The sequence below is a fragment of the Mustela putorius genome, unplaced genomic scaffold (genome assembly GCF_011764305.1).
Source record: "Mustela putorius furo isolate JIRA1106 unplaced genomic scaffold, ASM1176430v1.1 tig00537227_pilon_pilon_pilon, whole genome shotgun sequence".
Classification (NCBI taxonomy): domain Eukaryota; kingdom Metazoa; phylum Chordata; class Mammalia; order Carnivora; family Mustelidae; genus Mustela; species Mustela putorius.
The window spans coordinates 28,197,482-28,217,902 of record NW_025422368.1 but is presented as its reverse complement, the minus strand read 5'-3'; the positions used below and the strand labels follow the sequence as shown (position 1 = coordinate 28,217,902).

Here is a 20,421-nt window from a genome sequence, read left to right as displayed (position 1 = left end):
TTTTACATTCCCACCAGCGTGAGTTTTTAGACCTTTTCAGTGCAGAGATCTGGCATATGTACTATTCAGACTGAAAACTCCTAGTTCCAACACGGGACTGCAAAGTTTTTCTTAACCTCATTCATCTTAAATTATCAATGAGACTTTAAGTGATGAGCCTGGGTGAGGTCATAAGGGAGTAAGTGTAGATAGAGCAAAGAAGATATTCTAAGGACTGAACTGTGCAGTGTTTTGGCAATGAATGTTAATGGAAAATGACCACTGAGGCAGGAGGAAAACCGAAAGAGTGGGGGGGTTCTAAAAACTGGGTTTAAAAAAAGGATCAAAGGAAAGGGCACAATCAGTGGTATACAATTCTGCTAATCAATTAAAATGAAGCCTGGAAATTGATCTCTGGATTTATTAATGTGAAGGTCTTTGATGTTATTGATGAAAGTAGCTATGGTAAAGTGGTAGAAGCAAAAAAAAGAACAGGTGGGACAAGAAATATAGAAGAGGAATTTTATTTATTTATTTATTTATTGAATTTATTTATTTATTTGAGAGAGAGAGACAGTGAGAGAGAGCATGAGCGAGGAGAAGGTCAGAGGGAGAAGCAGACTCCCCATGCAGCTGGGAGCCCGATGCGGGACTCGATCCCGGGAGTCCGGGATCATGACCTGAGCCGAAGGCAGTCGTCCAACCAACTGAGCCACCCAGGCGTCCCTAGAAGAGGAATTTTAGATAAGGAACATAGATGATAGTGTATGCTTAGCAACATGAGCCATACATCCATAGGAATAGAAAGAAGACAAATAATATGAATACACATACAGAGGGGGAGTAAATTGGCGAGGGCAGAATACAGTATTTCTCTCCTGATTTTAAAATTTTCATCAGTGAGTTCCCTAAGCAAGATCATTGGCTGGTAATGAAAGTTGGGGGAAAACCAAAGTTTGGGAGAAGTCATTCAGGAGAAAGGAAAACTGATTAGGTTATAAAAAGATATGTTTAACAGTGCCTCTAAGACCCAGTGAGGTTAGTGGTCATGAATTAAAGATGAGCCCTGAGGGCATGGTAATGAGTTTTCTTCAACTATGTGGGTGTAAACACAGAGTGGACGGGAAGTTGAATTTAACTCAGCTGTGGTTTGCCGAGGAAGAGCAACAAACTGACCAATGGACAAGGGAATGCACCATCGTACTGTGCAAGTGAGTGATTCAAACAGTTGTACGAAACTCAACTCAGTAAGGAGGGAAATGACAATGTGAATATTATGGTTAAATTGTGCCGCCCGCCCCCAAATATGTTGAAATTCTAGCCTCCAGTATCATTGAATGTGACCTTATTTGGAAGTAGGATCTTTGCAGATTGATCAAGCTAAGATGAGGTCACTGAAATGGGACCTCATTCACTATGACTGGTGTCCTTTCAAGAACAGAAGACAGAGACACACAAGAGAAGATGGTCATGTGACCATAGAGGCAGAGATTGAAGCAGTAAATCCACAAGCCAAGCAGTGCCCACAGTTGTCAGTCACCAAAGAAGGGGGAAGAGGTAAGGAAGGATCTCTGCAGGTTTCAGAGGGAGCATGGCTCTGCTGACACCTCGAGTTTGGACTTCTGGCATTCAGAACTGAGATAATCAAGTTCCTCTGCTTTAAGCCGCCCAGGTTATGGTACTCTGTAATTGCAGCACTGGGAAACTCATTCATTGATGGTTAATTTCACAACACAGTGGCAGAGTCGAGTGGTTTTGATAGAGATTATATGGCCTGCAAAACCTAAAGGACTTACTCTTTGACTCTTTGCAGGAAAATTTTGCTGACGCCGGGTCTATAGTATGGAAGTAGGATACAGTCCAATGCAAGACTATATATATGAGGAGCTCTGAATATTATGTAAAGTAAGCATTATGGACATTCAGAACTGTAACATGAACTGTGGACTCAAGCGGTCAGGAGAGGAACCATGGTAGAGAGTGAACTTGAGCAAATTGGGGATAGGCCAAATTACATTCGCAGGGGAGAACTGCATTTCTCAATGAGGATAGTAAACACTGGTTTCCCCTAAATGCACCAGTGGCCACCTGTTAGATGCATTGAAAAGTATAAGACCTATGGCAATGCTTGCTCACTAGCAAAGGCTGTTTTGATTGCTAAAATAAAATATGTGGTCTTTAGAGTCTGAATGCACCGTTGCTTCACTGAAAGATCTATTATTTTATTATTTAATAATATTAAATATTATTATATTTTCCTTGTATCCCTTTTTCCCTTTGGTAGGAAAAGGTGCTTATAATCATATTTGATTATTGGTTAATGATCCTTACCATTGTGTGAACTGAAATTATACGTGTAATGTTGATACTTTCCAGTCATTTAGTGCTTTGTTATTTGAGACATACTTTTGACTACATCGTATCATTAAATCCTTAAAACAGCCCTATGAATGTGTTTTGTTTTCTGTAATAAGAATTGTGCTTTATGGAGAGGAAGTTGAGATTCAGTAAAGTTTAGTGACCAGGCCAGAGTCATAGCCGTTTAAGAATATGCTGGATCTCGGGTAGTACCGATAGCAAGATTCATTTATTCCTATAGACGAGATGCAAGCCAATACTACTCAGAATCTCCTAAAATGGTACTCTTGGAAAAAGAATTTATCATAATTTTAGAATTTTTCAGTGCAAGGAGTTCTCTCTCCTTGGAATTTAGATAGAATAAACAAGTGGCTGCCAAAATTTCAGTGTTTTTCTTTTTTTCTTATAAATTGGATGTAAGCAACTGATCGTGTGTCTGAGAATTGGCCCTTTCTAGAGAGAGCTCTCAACAGAGCCTTGATCCTGACCTGGTATGTGGTCCCTAAGATTCTCGAATCCCAACGGGAAAAGAACCCATACAAAGATTTAGCTTATGAGCCCTTTTTTTTTTTTTCTTTTTTCTCCGAAGGATCCCAGTGATGTCCTCAAGGAGCAGCTGGCTTAAAAACTTCTTGGAAGGAGAAGGAGGGATCTTTGTTACAAACTTCCGCCCCTCCTCCTGCTTCTGTTCCTTTCCCCTCTGCCCCCTGCAGAGTTGTGTTTCTGGGAATCAGCAAGTAAGATCACAAGTAGTCTTTTCTCTTTTCACTCTCTCTCTCATACAGAAAGCTTTATCACGTGTGGCCTTAAACTTGCAGCAAACTGCAAAGAAATGGCTCCAAAGCTTCAGCTCTTTCTGTGCCCTGGGAGCTGAGATGCACGTCAGTGGCTTTGTCAGCGTGGCCTGTTCTTTGCAGACTGCCAGAGAAAAGAGGCCAGGAGGAAAGAGGGAAGAGTCGAAATTGCCCAAGGGTGAGACCATGCCCTTCATCTTTTCTTTCCCCTAATTTGCTCTGTCTGTGTCCATCCAGGCTCTCCCCACCTGGCACAACTGCTCAGAGCTGCTGTAGAATTCACCCCAGTTTCCTCTCTCAGCCTGTGAAGTGGGGTCCAGCCTCTCCCTGAGCACGCTGAGAGGAGCTGGCCATCTTTGATCTCCACCTCCAGGTAAGATTTAGTTCTCTACTTTCCTGCTTTGTGGCTCTCACGTCTGATTCTCATAGGAGAGAGGCTAATCAGCCCTTTAGTTCTGCACTACCAGCGTCTGACCCACATCCACCGTCAAAGTTGTTGGGGCCCTTGTTAGGTTGATAGAAATAGCAAAAGGACACTGGTTAAAGTTAGGTCACCTCAGATCTGGGTTCAGATTTTGACTCTGAGAACTTATTAGTTGGGTAGTTCTTGACCACTGAATGGCTCTGAGTTGTATCATTTTCTGTAAAATGGGTATTCTGATGCTTACCTTGTTGAGTTGTTTTTAGGATTAGCAAAAAGTTTGTCATTCACCTGGCACAACTTCAATCTGAATCTGACACGAACACTTATCTGTATGGGGGTTGGGGGAGATCAGCCTTCTTAACACATACTCCTTGTTGCAAGTACCGTGCGATTACTTGGTGCCCAGAAGACCAGCTAGTCCAGAGGATTTCCTCGTGTGGGGTGACTAGGAGAAGAGGGTGGCTCTTTCTGACTTGCTCTCTGGCAATCTTTAGGGTTTGACGGTGGATGGAGTTTATGTCACAGGATCATAGCACAGAGGTTCTGGGCATAACTCAGTCATAACATGCCAAGGCTGTCTGTGCTCTTTAAAAACTGTGAGATTGATTTTCAAGCCCATGTAAACAGAGAATTCCTTTTTTAAAAAAAGGAATAGAGATTTTCTATTGTTTTATATCTATTAATATATTATTTTATATCTATTAATAATAATCTATTCTGCTATCTATGGTTGGCTTCTTTTTCTTTGGCCCCCAAAATAAGATACACTCCAACCCAGGTTGGATAAAAACTTTGCCATGACTCTTTTTCTGGTGGAATCTGTTCAAGAGGAGGGAGGACAATTAGGGATTTGCCAAATGCAAATCCTTCTCAATAACTGTGTTCTTGCTCTACTTCTGCGACTGCAAATGAATGGAGAGAGAGAGAATTTGGAGGATCTTTCTGTTCAGGTCCTTGACCTTGCCTTCCGTTTCTTTTCACAGAGGGATGAAAAGCTCAATGTTCATAAACATAGCCTCCTTGAAACATACTATCCTTGAGATGATATGCAAATTAGCCATCAAGATGAAATTATATTTTCTGTAACAATATGTAGTGTCAGTGTTTTATATTATTTTGCCCTAACACCACATCGTCTAGGATGACCATAGTTCTCTTGTTTTTATTATCACTTCTGGATTCTAGTTAGAGTGATTTTGTGTCATCACCTCCCAAGTTTAATAAGACAGTGTGTTTTAGTGTCTCAAGTTTTTAATATAATTTTCAACATGATTGTTTTTCTCTCTAGCATTAGCATTCTGGATTAGCGTAGTGATAGTATATTTAATTATTAAAGGATTAATTTGCCTGTTCTTGTCCACTGGCTTTATTATGACTGGCCAGAAATAATATATTGAACCCCTGAAAGAGTAGGCCAATTTGAATGATATTAAATTTTTTCTGGTGTGTATTTCTTGCTTGGTGATATGTTTATACTTATAATATCTAAAATATTATTATATGTTCATTATAGAAAAATTAGAAAATATAGACACACAAAGCATTTTTTAAAACATTATCTGCATTGTCACCAACCAGAAATAATGTGTTAACCTGTTCTTTAAAGATTTTCTCAAACTTTGTTGTTTCATATACACATGTGAAAATGGGTGCTTCTTCTGTAAAATAGAGTATTATATATATTGTTTTTCAGTATGGATTTTTAAAATCAGTTCTCTAATGAACATATTCTATATAGTTATATTTACTTCTTATACTAATTTCTAATGGGTTCAAAAGATTTCACTGTATGAATAGACCATAATTTTTTGGACATTTAGGTCATTTAGTTGTTTTGACTTTTTATTATTATTTATTATTATCAAATTATTATTATTATTATTAATAGCTATGTGTCTCTGGCAGTTTAATTAAAGGTACTCAGTAGTCTTTTAGTGTGAAACCTATCTAATATTGCATAACCAGTGTTTTTCAAACTCCTTTTTATTGTTCTGACAAAATGTTGTTCTGAACAACTAGTTTCGTTGACTCTGAATGTACAAAGTTGGTCATTGGTATCAGATAGATGGTAAAGAAGAATTTCTATGTCCTTAGTTTCTTAGAATTTGGGTTTTTTATAAATCAGGAATGTATGTTGTATTTTATCACCTGATGTTTTGCATCTACTGAGATTTTATTATTTTTTACTTTGAATTCCTTTTTTTCCCAGCTTTACTGAGATGTGTTTGACAAAAATTGTATAAATGCATGGCATACAATGCGATGTTTTGATATACCTATATAACATACTGAATTTTTAATGTGATGATTTAGGTGAATAAAGTTTCTAATATTAATTGTTAAATTTTTAAACTAGATCTTAATTAAAGAATATAAATTCATTTGGATTTTCTAGTATTTTATTTAAAATTTTAACATCTCTAAATTTCATCTGAAGTGGTTTTTTTTTGTTTTTTTTTTTTTTTTTTGAGCCATGATTTTGTATTATTTCACAATTGAATGAAGAGTTGTCATTGTTTGCCATTATATCACATACTGGACAATTCTGAATTAAAGTTTTTATGAGGATTCCTCCCCAAAACTGAAAATCAGTAAATAGAAGTATTGTAGATTTTACAATGTTAACATTTCAAGACTAATGTTTTTTTTCTTGTACTATCTTAGTGAGATTTTATTATCAAAATAATTATGTCTTTTTAAAATGAATAGAGATTTTTATTATCTATTTCAGTTACATACTATTTTCTCCTTGAAGGATATTCCTTGATAAAGCACTCCTGTTACATCATCTATCCTTATTAGTTTTGGTTAGGGGATAGTTTTAGAGTATTTTTGGTAGTGTCTTCCTTGGCTCTTTTTCTTTTCTGGTTTATATTAATACAGGTAATTCTTGCTAGAAAATTATCTATTTGGTCAAGACTTTAAAGTTATTTCTATATATTATGCATAATTTTTATGTTTTATACTTTTGAACATCTTTGTTTAGAACTCACTAATATTGTATTCTCATGTTCTTATCTTTTGATCTTGCTTAGCATTTTCTGTTCTTTGTTTACTTTAGTTCTTTGGTTTTTATCTTTTTTCTGTTTCATTCGACTTTCCTTTGCCCTTTTTTTTTTTTCCTAAAGAGAGAGAGGAGGAAGTAGGCTCCCTGCTAAGCAGAGAGGCCGATGTGGGGCTCGATCCCAGGACCCTGGGAACATGACCTGAGCTGAAGGCAGAGGCTTTAACCCACTGAGCCACCCAGGTGCCCCTGCCCATTTTTTAAAAGTTAACTTTAGGGCTTCCTGGGTGGCTCAGTTGGTTAAGCAACTGCCTTCAGCTCAGGTCATGGTCCTGGAGTCCTGGGATTGAGTCCCGCATTGGGCTCCCTGCTCAGCAGGGAGTCTGCTTCTCCTGCTGACCTCTCTCCTCTCATGCTCTCTCTCTCTCTCATTCTTTGTCTCTCTCTCATAAATAAATAAAATCTTTTTTTTTAAAGTTAAATTTATGCATCAAATAATCTAAAAATCAAATAATTTTTTTAAACAGGCCTTTGCCATACCCTTCTCAACTCATTTGCTACTCCTCCACTTCTAATTGTGTCAGGTCTTTCTTTTCATATTTAATTACATATTTCAAAATAAAATTTATTTTTCAGTTTTGAGAAGTTATCAAACTTCAAACTGTGAAGGATGAGGTTTAGTAAACACAGAATAAGAATTACATAAAGTCAAGGTAATATACTCATAGACAGAATAAGCCTCAGTTTTATTACCACAGTACATTTAATTTTACTCGGTATCTTATTTCTTTAATTAGTGTGATGAATATACAGATTTCTGTTAACGTACAAATGCATCATCTAATAAATATTAGGGTGATCTAGAAGTTATTTTGTTTTCTAATTTCTTCAGATACATTACTTTTACAGGCAGGCATTGAGCCATATGAAATTCTAAAGTAAGGCATGGGACATATAAATACTGATACGAATAGGGAGAAAATAGGTTCAGAGTATATGGATCTGTCCAGGGCTTGGTAAGGATGGGTGGATAGGAAATTAAGCATAGGAAGGGAGGCCATCTTTCTTACTTCAAAGCTGGCTAAAGTAATTTTTGCCTGAATTAAATGTAAGCCTAAGGCACAAATCATGCTGCTTCCTTATCTGTCAAAGTAAAATGATATATAAATGGTCCTCTTCTTTTTTTGCCATATTTTATACCTTTCTTCGGATGCTGCAGACCTATAGGACTTGCAGTGTGCCATAGGGAACTACAGTGAGCATCAGTATTTTCTACCCATTCTGTTAAGATAGATTTAAAAGCGTTAAAGACTTAATTTTCATGAATCAATATTCAGATTGTTGAATTCCTCTTCCTTTTCTGCTTGCTTCTAGTTTAAGCTGGCAAGACCACAAAGTTAGCAAAATTCTGCCTCATTATTTATTCCAAAGGCAACATTTAAATTTCTTCTTTGCAATAATGGGGCTTAAGATGAAGGGATTGGGAAAGAATGCTGGCTAGAGAGTCCTGATAGCTGGATTAGTTAATCAAATATACTGGTTAATTTTAATTGAAAAACTTTGCCAGCTGACTGTGGTAAAGTAAGATAGCTTCATATCAAATCACGTCCCCTGCATTGTGATCTACTGTGAAATAAAAACATTATTTAATAAATGGTGGAGTTGAATTAATTTTTGTTTCATTTTTTGGTTTTTTTGTTTGTTTTGTTTGTTTGTTTGGTTGGCTGGTTTTTTACTATTGAAATCTACTTTGACAGGATCAGAGTCAAGGAATATTTTCATAATGGACACTTCATCCAAAGAAAATATCCAGTTGTTCTGTAAAAGTTCAGTGCAACCTGTTGGGCGACCTTCTTTTAAAACAGAATATTCTTCCTCAAAGGAGAAGCAAGAATGCTGTGGCAAACTGAAGGTAACAAACAATTAAATGGTAAACAAACAACTGTAAGTAGTGAACGAAAGAGTAACAAAGAATTAGGTGGGAGGAAAAAGCCCACAGATTAGGTGGAGTCTATGTTGTTGACTCTCCATTCAGATGTGTGCTATGCAATTTCATAATTGATATTTCTGTACAATTACATATTTCCCATATGTAGCTAGAAGCGAGAATTTTTTTCCCTTTTTGAAAAGTGGACTTAGGTGCAATTTATTAAAACACACTCTACCAGGCAGTGAAAGCCGTCTCTTCCTACCATGTAGATTAAATTACTAAATATTACTTTCTGGGCTCATTTGAATGCCCCTACTAAACCGAAGTAAGAGAGAAAAGAAACTAACATTTATTTCGTTTCAACCATGTTCCTGATATTATACTAAGTATAGTTATAATATTTAATCTATAAAACATCCATATCATTCCCATTTTATAAAGGAAAATTTTGTTTTTCCTCACCACACAACAAGGAGCAGGGAAACTTTTTAAATGGTGTCTAGTGTGACTCCCAAGTTCCTGTTCTTTGTACCCAACATTCACTCAGCAAATACATGTGCTTTTTCTTTTTTTATATAATGTTTTATTTTTAATTAACATATAATGTATCATTAGCCCCAGGGGTACAGGTGTGTGAATTGCCAGGTTTATAGCACAGCATTCACCATAGCACATACCTTCCCCAATGTCCATAACCCCAGCACCCTCTTTATGTGCTTTTTCACATAAATGTTAACCTCCTCTATGGATATTCCATCAGGGACTCAAGTCTAACAAAATATATAAGCTAGCTATTAAAAAAAATTCATATTCAAATGCATGAATTTACCTTGAATATGAACTTAAACATGAGGATAGTAGTTTTTTTGGTCTGTTGTGTCTCCTGCTGGTATATGCGTCACCACTGTGAAACCCAAGTCATGAGTACGAGCCTTATGATAAAATATTAAAGCTTTGGGGGCGCCTGGTTGGCTTAGTGAATTAAGCCTCTGCCTTGGGGTCAGGTCATGATCTCAGGGTCCTGGGATTGAGCCCCGCATCAGGCTCTCACCTTAGCGGGAAGCCTGCTTCCACCTCTCTCTGCCTGCCTATGATCTCTCTCTCTCCTTTTCTCTCTGTGTCAAATAAATAAAATCTATTAAAAAACTGTCTGTATTGAAATATAATCAGACTTTTAAAAAATATATATTAAAGCTTTGAATTATGGTTCTTCTTTTGTTTTCTTACCTGTGACTGGCTCCTTCCACTCTTGGCTTCACCATACAGTGGATTTTCCTTTCAAAGCCAAGACTCCTTCAGATGTCCTTTGGAGGAAGGGAAAAGAAGGGAAAGAACAGAATTCAACATAAATTCTGAACAAAATCTGCTTCAGAATTTGTATTTTTAGCAATCTACCTGAGCTTGAGACTGAAGGAAGCCTGTACCCATGCTTGAGAGAAATCTTCAGTGATAATCTTGTTACATTGCTCTTGGTTTGCATTTTGTTTGTCTATTTATTGAGTTAAGTTTCCAGTTGTGTGTCAAGCTGGAGTCAGACTAAGTGTGATTTCTCCTAATTTCCAGGTATTTTTGGGTGCCCTGTCTTTCGTCTACTTTGCTAAAGCATTGGCAGAAGGCTATCTGAAGAGCACCATCACTCAGATAGAGAGAAGATTTGATATCCCTTCTTCATTGGTGGGAGTTATTGATGGTAGTTTTGAAATTGGTAGGTATTGCAGAAGCCTGGTTTTACTTGTACATGTCCTCTAGGCATGACTAAATGACATCCTCACTGCATTCTCTTGTCTGCTAGACTCTATCTGTAAATTCCTGTTGAGACAGAATTTTCTAGGACCTTATGTTACAGTAGAGGCAATTTGTTCTTTCTAAGCAACCAACAATAAATTTCCTGCCCCAGGTGTTCACTACTTTATGATTCACACAATTTAGAGTTTCCAACCAGAGTGAGAGACTTTCTTGGAGGAGAGCGGAAGGTTCTATTAGGATTTTAAGTTTGAAATATTTGGGAGATATTTTTTACAAAAAGAGTCCTATATCCCAACAGCCCTGTGGATCAAAATTTGGAAGAATTCAAATGGGCTCTACAAAAATTTATTGTAATGATTTAAGAAGTGAACAGTAAAAGGGGTTTCTGCCCAGAGGTCTACACAGAGGATAAAGGAAGCCTATTAATGAGAACAGTAGAGCAAGGCAGGCAAGAAAAATTCTGCTCTCATGTGTCTTTGGGTAGCATTGGACTATAGACTTCTTCTTGGCACTTGAAAAAAACCAAGTGATTTTAGTTATTGTTTTGGAAGTACTTTGAGGAGTATAATCCCAGGTAGAGCTTCCTGAAATAATAAACTACAAGGTTTTAATTCTTCATTGAAGTAAACAGAATGATAGCTCTGGGGTCCTTACTCCCTGTTGGGATTCAAATGTATGCTTTACTTTATATAGAAAAATCTCTAATGCTTCCAGGTTTGGCTCACTTAAACTTTCAGAAAAGTGAAGAAATATTTTTAACTCTGCAACAATGACTTTTTAAGTTTGTACTGTATGTTTCAGTTCTTACCCTGAATATCACAGAAAGAATAAAAAGAATGAATAGGCAACATTTTACCTTTAGGGTTTTCTTCCCAAATCTTTCTGTCATCATCCTACCAGAATGAGATTATGTAGCTCAGTACTAATCAATAGTTAATGTGCCTACAAATAACTGGGCAGTCTTGTAAAAATGCAGATGCTCATTTTTTAGGAAGGGGAATAGGGCTGCCTTTCTACAGGCTCTCATATGGTGTGATGCTGTTGAGTCAATGGGCCATACTTTGTGTAGCAAATTTCTAAAGCATGATCATTTGACTCCCTTGTGTAAATTCCTTAGATATGCTTTGATAGTTGATGTATTCCTTAATGCCTGTCCTATCTATAGACCTAAACTGAGTGAAAGTAAACTGAATCAAGGTAAGAGTGACACACTGAATCACAGGAAGAAATGAGTATGAAGAGGCAGTTGTTACAGATGTAAAGATTAAATCACACAGAAAGAACAAGAAATGAGCAGATAGAAAATTATATATCAACTATTAACTATAGCCAATTCTAGATTATGGTATAGAAACATTTTAGAGCCAAAGAGACTTACAATATGGTCCAAATTTCTCTTGGGTCCCTAGGTCCTGATGCAACTTGAGAGATTCTGTATTTGATAGAAAGTACCACTGTTTCACAGGAAGTGACAGAGGATCCTGAGAATAAGTTCGTAGTAATTCTTCCAGACCATTCTAAGGATGGAATTTATTTATTGAATTAGATACAATAAAATGTCTTAAGATTCTCTCACTTACACTGCAAACCTTTATTCCAAACATCACCAGGTATGCTCTAGATATTTGCAATCCATAATTTTTCAGGAAGGTGGGTTTCCTGACCATGAGCTTAATCTACTCCTCTTGCATCTCTCCACATTCCTCCCTTCTAGGATTCTGGACCCACTCCCACCTTTGTCACTATCTCTCATTTCTTCTTCTTTACAGAAAAATTTCATTTATCCTCTGACATCATTTGGCATTATTATCTCATGTCCACATACTGGACACCCCATTTTTTCCCATGTATTTTTTCATAATGAAGTCTTTCTCCAACAACAACAGAGCTGCCAAGAAAATTTAAAAAAAAATGTTTTCTGTATCATGACCTCCTAATATTTCCAAATACTCTCTTTCAAATATTTTCCCACATATTCTTATAAATATTGAAAAGTTTTGCTTTTCATATTTTAGTATTTAATCATCTTCAGATAGATTTCATAAAAATTTTGTTATTTAGAGTAGTTTTGGGTTCACAGCAAAATTGAGTGGAAGTTACAGAGATTTTTCATATATACCCTGTTCCCACAAATGCAAAGCCTCTCGTTATCAACATCCCCCACCAGAGTGGGACATTTGTTACAGATGATGGACCTACAATACGTTATTGTCATTCAGGGTCCATAGTTAACATTAAGGTTCACTCCTTGTGTTGTATATTCTATGGGATTGAACAAATATGTAATGGTTTGTATCCACTACTCCAGTATCATGCATTCTACTTTCACTGACCTAAAAGTTCCTCTGCTCTGCCTATTAACCCAAACTTTGCCTTACCCCTGGCATCCACTGATAAAATTTTATTATCTCCATAGTTTTGCCTTTTTCAGAATGCCATGTAGTTGGAATCATACAGTATGTAGCCTTTTCAGTTTGGCTTCTTTTACTTAGTAATATGCATCTAGGATTCCTCCATGCCTTTTCATAGCTGGATAGCTCATTTCTTTTTATGCCAGAAAATAATCCATTTTCTGGATAGGCCTTCGTTTACTTATCCACTCACCCACTGAAGGACATCTTGATTGTTTCAAAGTGTGGGCCATTATGAAGAAAGCTGCAGTAAACATCCCTGTTCAGGTTTTTGGGTGGACATATTTTCATTTTCAGCTCATTTGGGTAAATACCAAGGAGCATAACTGCTGGATCATGTGGGAAGAATAGGTTTAGTTTTGTGAGAAACTGCCAAATTGTTTCCCAAAGAGATTGTACCATTTTACATTCCCATTAACAATGAATGAGCCTTCGTTTTGCTCTGTGCCCTCATCAGCATTCAGTATGTTGGATTTTGACCATTCTAATAAGTGTGTAGTGGTGTCTCATTGTCATTTCAGTTTCCGGTTCCCTCATGTTGTGTGATGTCGAACATCTTTTCATATGCTTATCTGCCATCTGTATATCGTTTTTGGTGACCTATCTGTTATTTGGCCTACTTTTAAATCTCATTGTTTGTGTTCTTATCGTTGAGGTTTTTTTTTTTAAGATTTTATTTATTTATTTGACAGACAGAGATCACAAATAGGCAGAGAGGCAGGCAGAGAGGGGGAAGCAGGCTTCCCGCTGAGCAGAGAGCCTGATGCGGGGCTCGATCCCAGGACCCTGGGATCATGACCTGAGCCGAAAGCAGAGGCTTTAACCACTGAGCCACCCAGGTGCCCCCTTATCATTGAGTTTTAAGTGTTCTTTGTATAATACTGATAACTGTCCTTTATCTGATGTAGCTTTCTTTTCATCCTTTTGACATTATCTGGCCCAGAGAAGAAATTTTTAATTTTAATGAAGTCCAGCTTATCCTTTTTCCTTTTCCTTTTCTTTTATTTATTTATTTATTTATTTATTTATTTATTTATTTATTTATTTTTTTGGTGTTGCATCTAAAAAGTCCTCCCCAAAGCTGAGGTCATCTAGATTTTCTCCTAAGTCATCTTCCAGAAGTGTTATAGTTTCACATTTTATAGAGGACTGTGGTCTCTTTTGCCTTTACTTTTGTGAAGAGTGTAAGGACTTTGTCTAAATTCATCTTTTTTGCATGTGGCTGTCCAGTTGTCCCAGGACTGTTTGTTGGAAAGATGATGTTTTCTCTATCTCATTACATTTGCTCCTTCGTTGATGAGCAGTTAACTATATTTATGGAGGTGTGTTTCTGGACTTCATATGCTATTCCACTGATCTATTAGTCTATTCTTTCACCACCGTTACCCTGATTAATGTGGCTTTACAGTATGTCTTGAAGTTCAGTGGTGTCATTCCTTTAACTTTGTTCTTCTTCATTATTGTGTTGGTTATTCTCAGTCTTTTGGCTCTCTATTTTGTCAGCTTAGAAACCATTTTATCAGTATCCACAAAATAACTCCCTGTGATTTTGGCTGAGATTTGAATTGAATCTACAGATCAAGTTCGGTAGAACTGGCATCTTGATAATACTGAGTCTTCCTAGTCATGAACATGGGGTGTATCTCCATTTATATAGTTTTTCTTTTACTTCTTTCATCAGAGTTTTATGGGTTTTTTTCATGTAGATCTTGTACATATTTTATTAGATTTATACCTAAGTATTTTATTTTGGGGGTGATAAAGTAAATGCTTTTCCAATCCCATTTGTCCATTGCTGGCCTATAGAAAAGCAGTTTAGTTTTGTCTATTAGCCTTGCATCTTATAACCCTACTATAATCATTTATTCATTTCGGGAGTTCCTTTGTCAGTTCTTTTGGATTTTCTAGGTAGATGATCATATCTTCTAGGAGCAAAGACAGTTTTATTTTTTCTTTCCCAGTCTGCGTACCTTTCTTGTCCCATTATATTTTTTTTCACTTTTAAAGATTTTATTTCTTTATTTGACAAGAGAGAGATCACAAGTAGGCAGAGAGGCAAGAAGAGAGAGAGGGAGAAGCAGACTCCCCACTGAGCAGAGAGCCTGATGCAGGCCTCGATTCCAGGATCCTGAGATCATAACCTTAGCCAAAGACAGAGACTTAACCCTCTGAGTGACCCAAGTGCCCCCTTGTCCTATTGTATTTAGTAGGATTCCCAGTACAATAATGTAAAGTAATGGTGAGAAGGGACATTCTTGCTTTGTACCTGATTTAGTGGGAAGCTTTGAGTTTATCGTCATTAGGTATGATGTCAATTCTATGTTTTTGTAGAGGTTCTTTATCAAGTTGAGGAAATTTGTCTCTCCTGCATTTGCCGAGTTTTTATCATGAATGGGTTTTGGATTCTTGTCAAATGCTTTTTCTACATCTATTGATATGAGCATGTGATTTTTCTTGTTTAGCCTGTTGATGTGCTAGATTATATTATTTGATTTTCTAATGTTTAACTAGCCTGCATGCCTGGGATAAATCCCACTTGGTCACATATTCTATATACTGTTGAATATGACTTGCTAATATTTTGTTGAGGATTTTTATACCTATGTTCATGAGAGATATAGATTTGTAGGGATTGTTTTTTTATCTGGTTTTGGTCTTAGGGTAATGCTGACCCCATAGAAACGATCTAGGAAATTTCTCCTTTGTTTCTATTTTTTAAAAGAGATTATAGAGAATTGGTATAATTTCTTCATTCACTGCTGGGTAAAATTTGCCAGTGAATCTTTCTGGGCCTGGTGCTTTCTCTATTAGAAGGCTATTAGATTATTGGTTCAAACTTTATAATAGATGCAGGCCTGTTCATATTGCCTGTTAGTTCTTAGGGATATTTGGCAGATTGTGTCTTTTAAGTAGTTGGTCCATTTTATTTAGATTATAGGATTTGTAAGTATAGAGTTGTTCATAGTACTCCATTATTATTCTTTTAATGTCCATAAAATTTATAGTGATGTCTCCCCTTTCATTTCTGATATTAGTATTAGTATCTTCTCTCTCCCTCTCTCTCTCTCTCTCTCTTTTTCTTGGTGAGCATGACTAGAGGCTTACTGATTTCATTTATCTTTTTGAAGAATCATCTTTTGGTTTTGCTGATTTTCTCTTCTGAGTTTCTGTTTTCAATTTCATTTATTTCTGCTCTACTTTTATTATGTCTTTTCTTTTACCTACTTTAGATTTAATGGGCTCTTTCTAGTTTCCTAGAAAACTGACTTTAGATTTTTACTATTTCCAAATATATGCATTCAGTGCAATGAGTTTTCTTTTAATCATTGCTTTTATAGTAATAGATTTTTGTTACAATTCCTATTTAGTAATTCCTGGAATATTGTACCATATTAATATCTAATGTTATCTGTATGCAGCAACCTTGCTGAACTTATGTTAATATTTTTTAACTTAAGTATAGTTGACACAAAATGTTACATTAGTTCAGATGTTCAACTTAGTGATTTGACAAGTTCATGATTTATGCTATGTTAACCACAAGTGTAGTTACCATCTATTCCAGTATCATCAACTATTCCTTATGCTGTGCCTTTTATTCCCATGACTTATTCATTCCATAACTTGGAAGCCTGTATCTCCCCTCTCTCCTTCACCCTCTTTGCCCAACCATCCCAACCCAATGACAACCTTCAGTTTGTTCTCTGTATTTAAAGGTCTGAATCTGAATCTGGTTTTTGTTTATTCATTTCTTTTCTTAAGTGGAATCGTATGATATTTGTCTTTCTTAGTCTAACTTATTTCATTCATAGATTTATCCATGTTGTCACAAATGGCATGATGTCATCCCTTTTTATGGCAGCATAATATTTCTCTGTGTGTGCATGCGTGTGCACACGCGTGCACATGCATGCCCATGTACATATGTATATACCTCCTCTTCTTTAACCATTCATTTAAAAATGGACATTTGGATTTATATTTGGGTTGTATTTATATTTGGGTTATATTTGGGTTGCTTCCGTATAATATCTTGGCTATTATAAATAGTACTGCAGTAAACACAGAGATACATATATCTTTTTGAATTACTGTTTTCATTTTCTTTTAGTAAATACCCAATAATGAAATTATTGGATCATATAGTATTTCAATTTTTAATTTTTTGAGGAACCTCCATACTGTTTTCCACCAGGGCTATACCAGTTCTCCTTCTCACCAACAGTTTCTTTTTCTCCACATCCTTGCAACATTTGTTATATTTTGCCATTTTGATTTTTGCCATTCTAACCGGGATAAGGTGATATCTCATTGTGGTTTTGATTTGCATTTCCCTGATTAGTGATTTGAGCATGTTTTCATGTGTCTGTTGGCCATCTGTATGTCTTCTTTGGAAAATGTCTATTCAGGTCCTCTGCCCATTTTTATTATTTTTTTTCCATTTTATTTTATTTTATTTTATTTCTTTTCAGTGTTCCAGCATTCGTTGTTTATGCACCATTTTTAAATCAGATTGTTTGCTTTGGTGTTGAATTATAGAAATTCCTTATATATTTTAGATATTAACCCTTATCAGGTAATATCATTTGCAAATACTTTCTCCCAGTCAGCAGGTTTTCTTTTTGTTTCATTAATAGTTTCCTTTGCTGTGCAAAAGCTTTTTACTTTGATATAGTCCCAATCGTTTATTTTAGCTTTTGTTTTCCTTGTGTGAGGAGACATAGCTAGAAAAATCTTGCTACAGCCAATGTCAAAGAAATTATTACCTGTGCTCTCTTCTAGGACTTTTATGGTTTCAGATCTCATGTATAGGTCTTTAATCAATTTTGGGTATATAAAAATTTGGGGTATATAGAAAAACTGATTTCTGGATATTAATTTTGTATCCTGCCACTTTACTAAATTTATTACTTCTAGTAGTTTTTTGTGCAGTCTCTAGGATTTTCTATGCATTAATATAAATGTTAATTTTAATTGATTATCAATTTTAATTGATTATAGATGCTATAGAGTTTTCTGAATAGACAATCATATTGTCTGAAACAGAAGGCAATTTTATATTACTCTTTCCAATTCTAGATCTGTTATTTCTTGTTCTTGCCATATCGCATTGACCTCAGTACTATGTTAAGTAGAAGCGGTGACAATGGGTGTTCTTTTCTCATATCTGACCTTAATGAAAATGCTTTTACAATTTCAAAATTAAGTAATATGTGTGCTCTATAGTTTGGTAGATATGCTTAAATGTTAATTGGCTAGCTGAACATAATAAGAAAGAACTAAAAAAAAGTTAATTTGCTTAAATATTTTTCTTCTCACAAGTGGGTGGTTAATTATATTGGATGTTTTTACTACATCTATTAAGATAACCATGGATTTTTTTTCTCCTTTTATCATTTAAGACAATAATTATGCTATTTTCCTCTTATTTGGTGATATCCTTGCACTTTTGGAACAAATTGCATTTGGTCTTTTCTTTCATTGTCCTTCTCTAGTTTTTGTTTTCAAGGTATATAAGTCATAGGAGATAAGTTGGGTGGCTTTCTTTTCTGTTATCTAAATTATGTGTGTGGAGAAAGAGGGAGAGAGAGAGGAAGAAAGAGAAGGGGGGAGAATCGGTTACTTAAAAGTTTGGTAAAACAGTTTTAAAGCACTGTGGTTGTATTGTCTTTTCCAGAGGCTAGTGATAATAGAAGTGACTTTTGATATCCAATTTAATTTTTTAGAGCTCATCACCATTAATTTCCTATGTGTATCTTCTGAGAACTCAGAAGAGATACTAAGTAAAGAAAGCAAAAACTCTGTAGATATCACAGACACTGAAGTGGTATTATGTGGTCTTTGGCATACCCACTAATGTAACACAGAAACAGCCTGAAACATAAGTCCTTTATTGTGAGGCTTAGATGGTTTGGGAGGTGGGGAGGGTAGGTGATATTGGTTGCAGGGATACGTTATCTATAAACTAAAGGTCAGCTTTCACTGTACTTTAGTTTATTAACTGTGACACATTAACAAAAGTATAGACATAATTATCACGAATATGACACAAAATTACTTCTACTAAATGCTTAAATATCAAATGAGAAATCTCATATTCAAGGGTTTTTTTTTCCTACGAAAAAAGAAGCTTAATTCTTTCTGGAGCCATAAAACTTAGAGCCACTGTGCATGCTAATTTTCTCACTGTCATTATTGTCCTCAAGGCTATAAAAATTGCTGCTCTTTTTGCACTTGACTAAAGCTGGCAATGTGAACAAACAGTAGTAAATTAGATGATTGCTTACAGATGTAAGCAAACATATTCTTGCTAGAAAATTGGAAACATTGAAGGCAGAGCTTCAAAGCAACACTACCCATCAGCCATCACAATCAATTGCTGGGGAGTTGCTAAGTTATTACTCTATCTAGCACTGCAGTTTTAAAAAAAACTATTCCAAGTGCAAAGAGCTGAAACTTTAAAAGCCCTTTGAAATCTAAGATCCTAAACAGTGTTTATCAAAGCATGTTCCTGGAACCATCTCCATCAGCACATTTGAGCAATATTAAAATGCAGATTTCTTGGCCTACCCCTAGATCCATGAAATAAGAAACTGTTGGGAGCTTCCAAGATTTTACATTTTTAAGGTTTCTGTTTCCCTTACCACCTCCTTGTAGTATTCTTCTATATAGCAAAATATTTTCCCTAAATCATATTTAGTAACTCATCACCATCATCAACTAAAACTAATTTATTCTATGCTTCTCTAGAAACATTTTATGAAAGCATAATTTCCACCTTCAAAAAATTTTGTCAATTATTTTTTTAAAAAGATGGGTACATTTTATGGAAATTTTGTATTTCATAAAATTTGGATTATAAGTAAACATTGAGACTATATAACTGGTATATTCCTGAAGTTTGCTTATGTGAAGTAATTTTTACCTCTGTTTTGAGTCTTTTTGTAAAAAGCACATAGCAAATTGTAAAGTATCTTAGTATTAACATGAATTTCGTAATTTGATTAACAAAGTGAGGTACTGTTGTATTTGTTTTACTTTTTCTATGAGGAATATCTGCTAAAATAAGAATATGTAATGTATGTTTCAAGAGCAAATGGGAAACTGATAAAAGCTTTAATAGAAAATGAATGAAGAAATAGTAATAAAGTTCACTTCAAAATCACTAAGGAAAAGTTAAGAGAGCAATAAAGGAATCCTTCTACAATTTGATTTACTGATAAAACACTTTAAAAGGACAAATAATTAGGGTGGATAAAATTGAGGTAGTAGTATTCATAATTAAAGTATTTTGATAAATGGATGAGATAATTGAAGTAATGAGTTTGCAGGCAATTTCAACAGTCATCTTAGATTAAAGCCAAGAAAGACAAAGGACGGGAAAGATGGTGGGGAGATAGTTCAGTTAAAACAAAACATTGCCAGACCTGCTAAGGACATTCATTCATTTAGTTATATTCACTTAGTTATGCTGATGACTTTTTCTAAGTTAACTAACTGATAAACATTTTATTCTTTGCCCCAAGGGAATCTCTTAGTTATAACATTCGTAAGCTACTTTGGAGCCAAACTTCACAGACCAAAAATAATCGGAACAGGGTGTCTAATCATGGGAGTTGGAACATTGCTTATTGCACTGCCTCAGTTCTTCATGCAGCAGTAAGTCTAAAGCAATTATCTTTTTCTTGCTTTTACCAATTGTATCCCTCCCTTTTTATAATTGCCATTAATTATTTAAATTTAAGAAAATGACACACAGCTTAAAGTGTAATAAT

General features: G+C 35.5%; 1 protein-coding gene across 1 annotated transcript in view; it reads left to right on the top strand.

Annotated features, from left to right (window-relative positions):
• Window positions 1-3,103: 3,103 nt before the first annotated feature.
• Window positions 3,104-20,421, top strand: part of SLCO1C1 (solute carrier organic anion transporter family member 1C1) — a 61,174-nt gene continuing 43,856 nt past the window's right edge. The window contains exons 1-4 of the mRNA XM_004755726.3: window positions 3,104-3,504; window positions 8,317-8,471; window positions 10,053-10,194; window positions 20,173-20,305. Of these exons, the coding sequence (XP_004755783.1) occupies window positions 8,343-8,471; window positions 10,053-10,194; window positions 20,173-20,305 (404 nt within the window). The 5' untranslated portion in view covers window positions 3,104-3,504; window positions 8,317-8,342. The remainder of the gene's footprint in view (window positions 3,505-8,316; window positions 8,472-10,052; window positions 10,195-20,172; window positions 20,306-20,421) is intronic.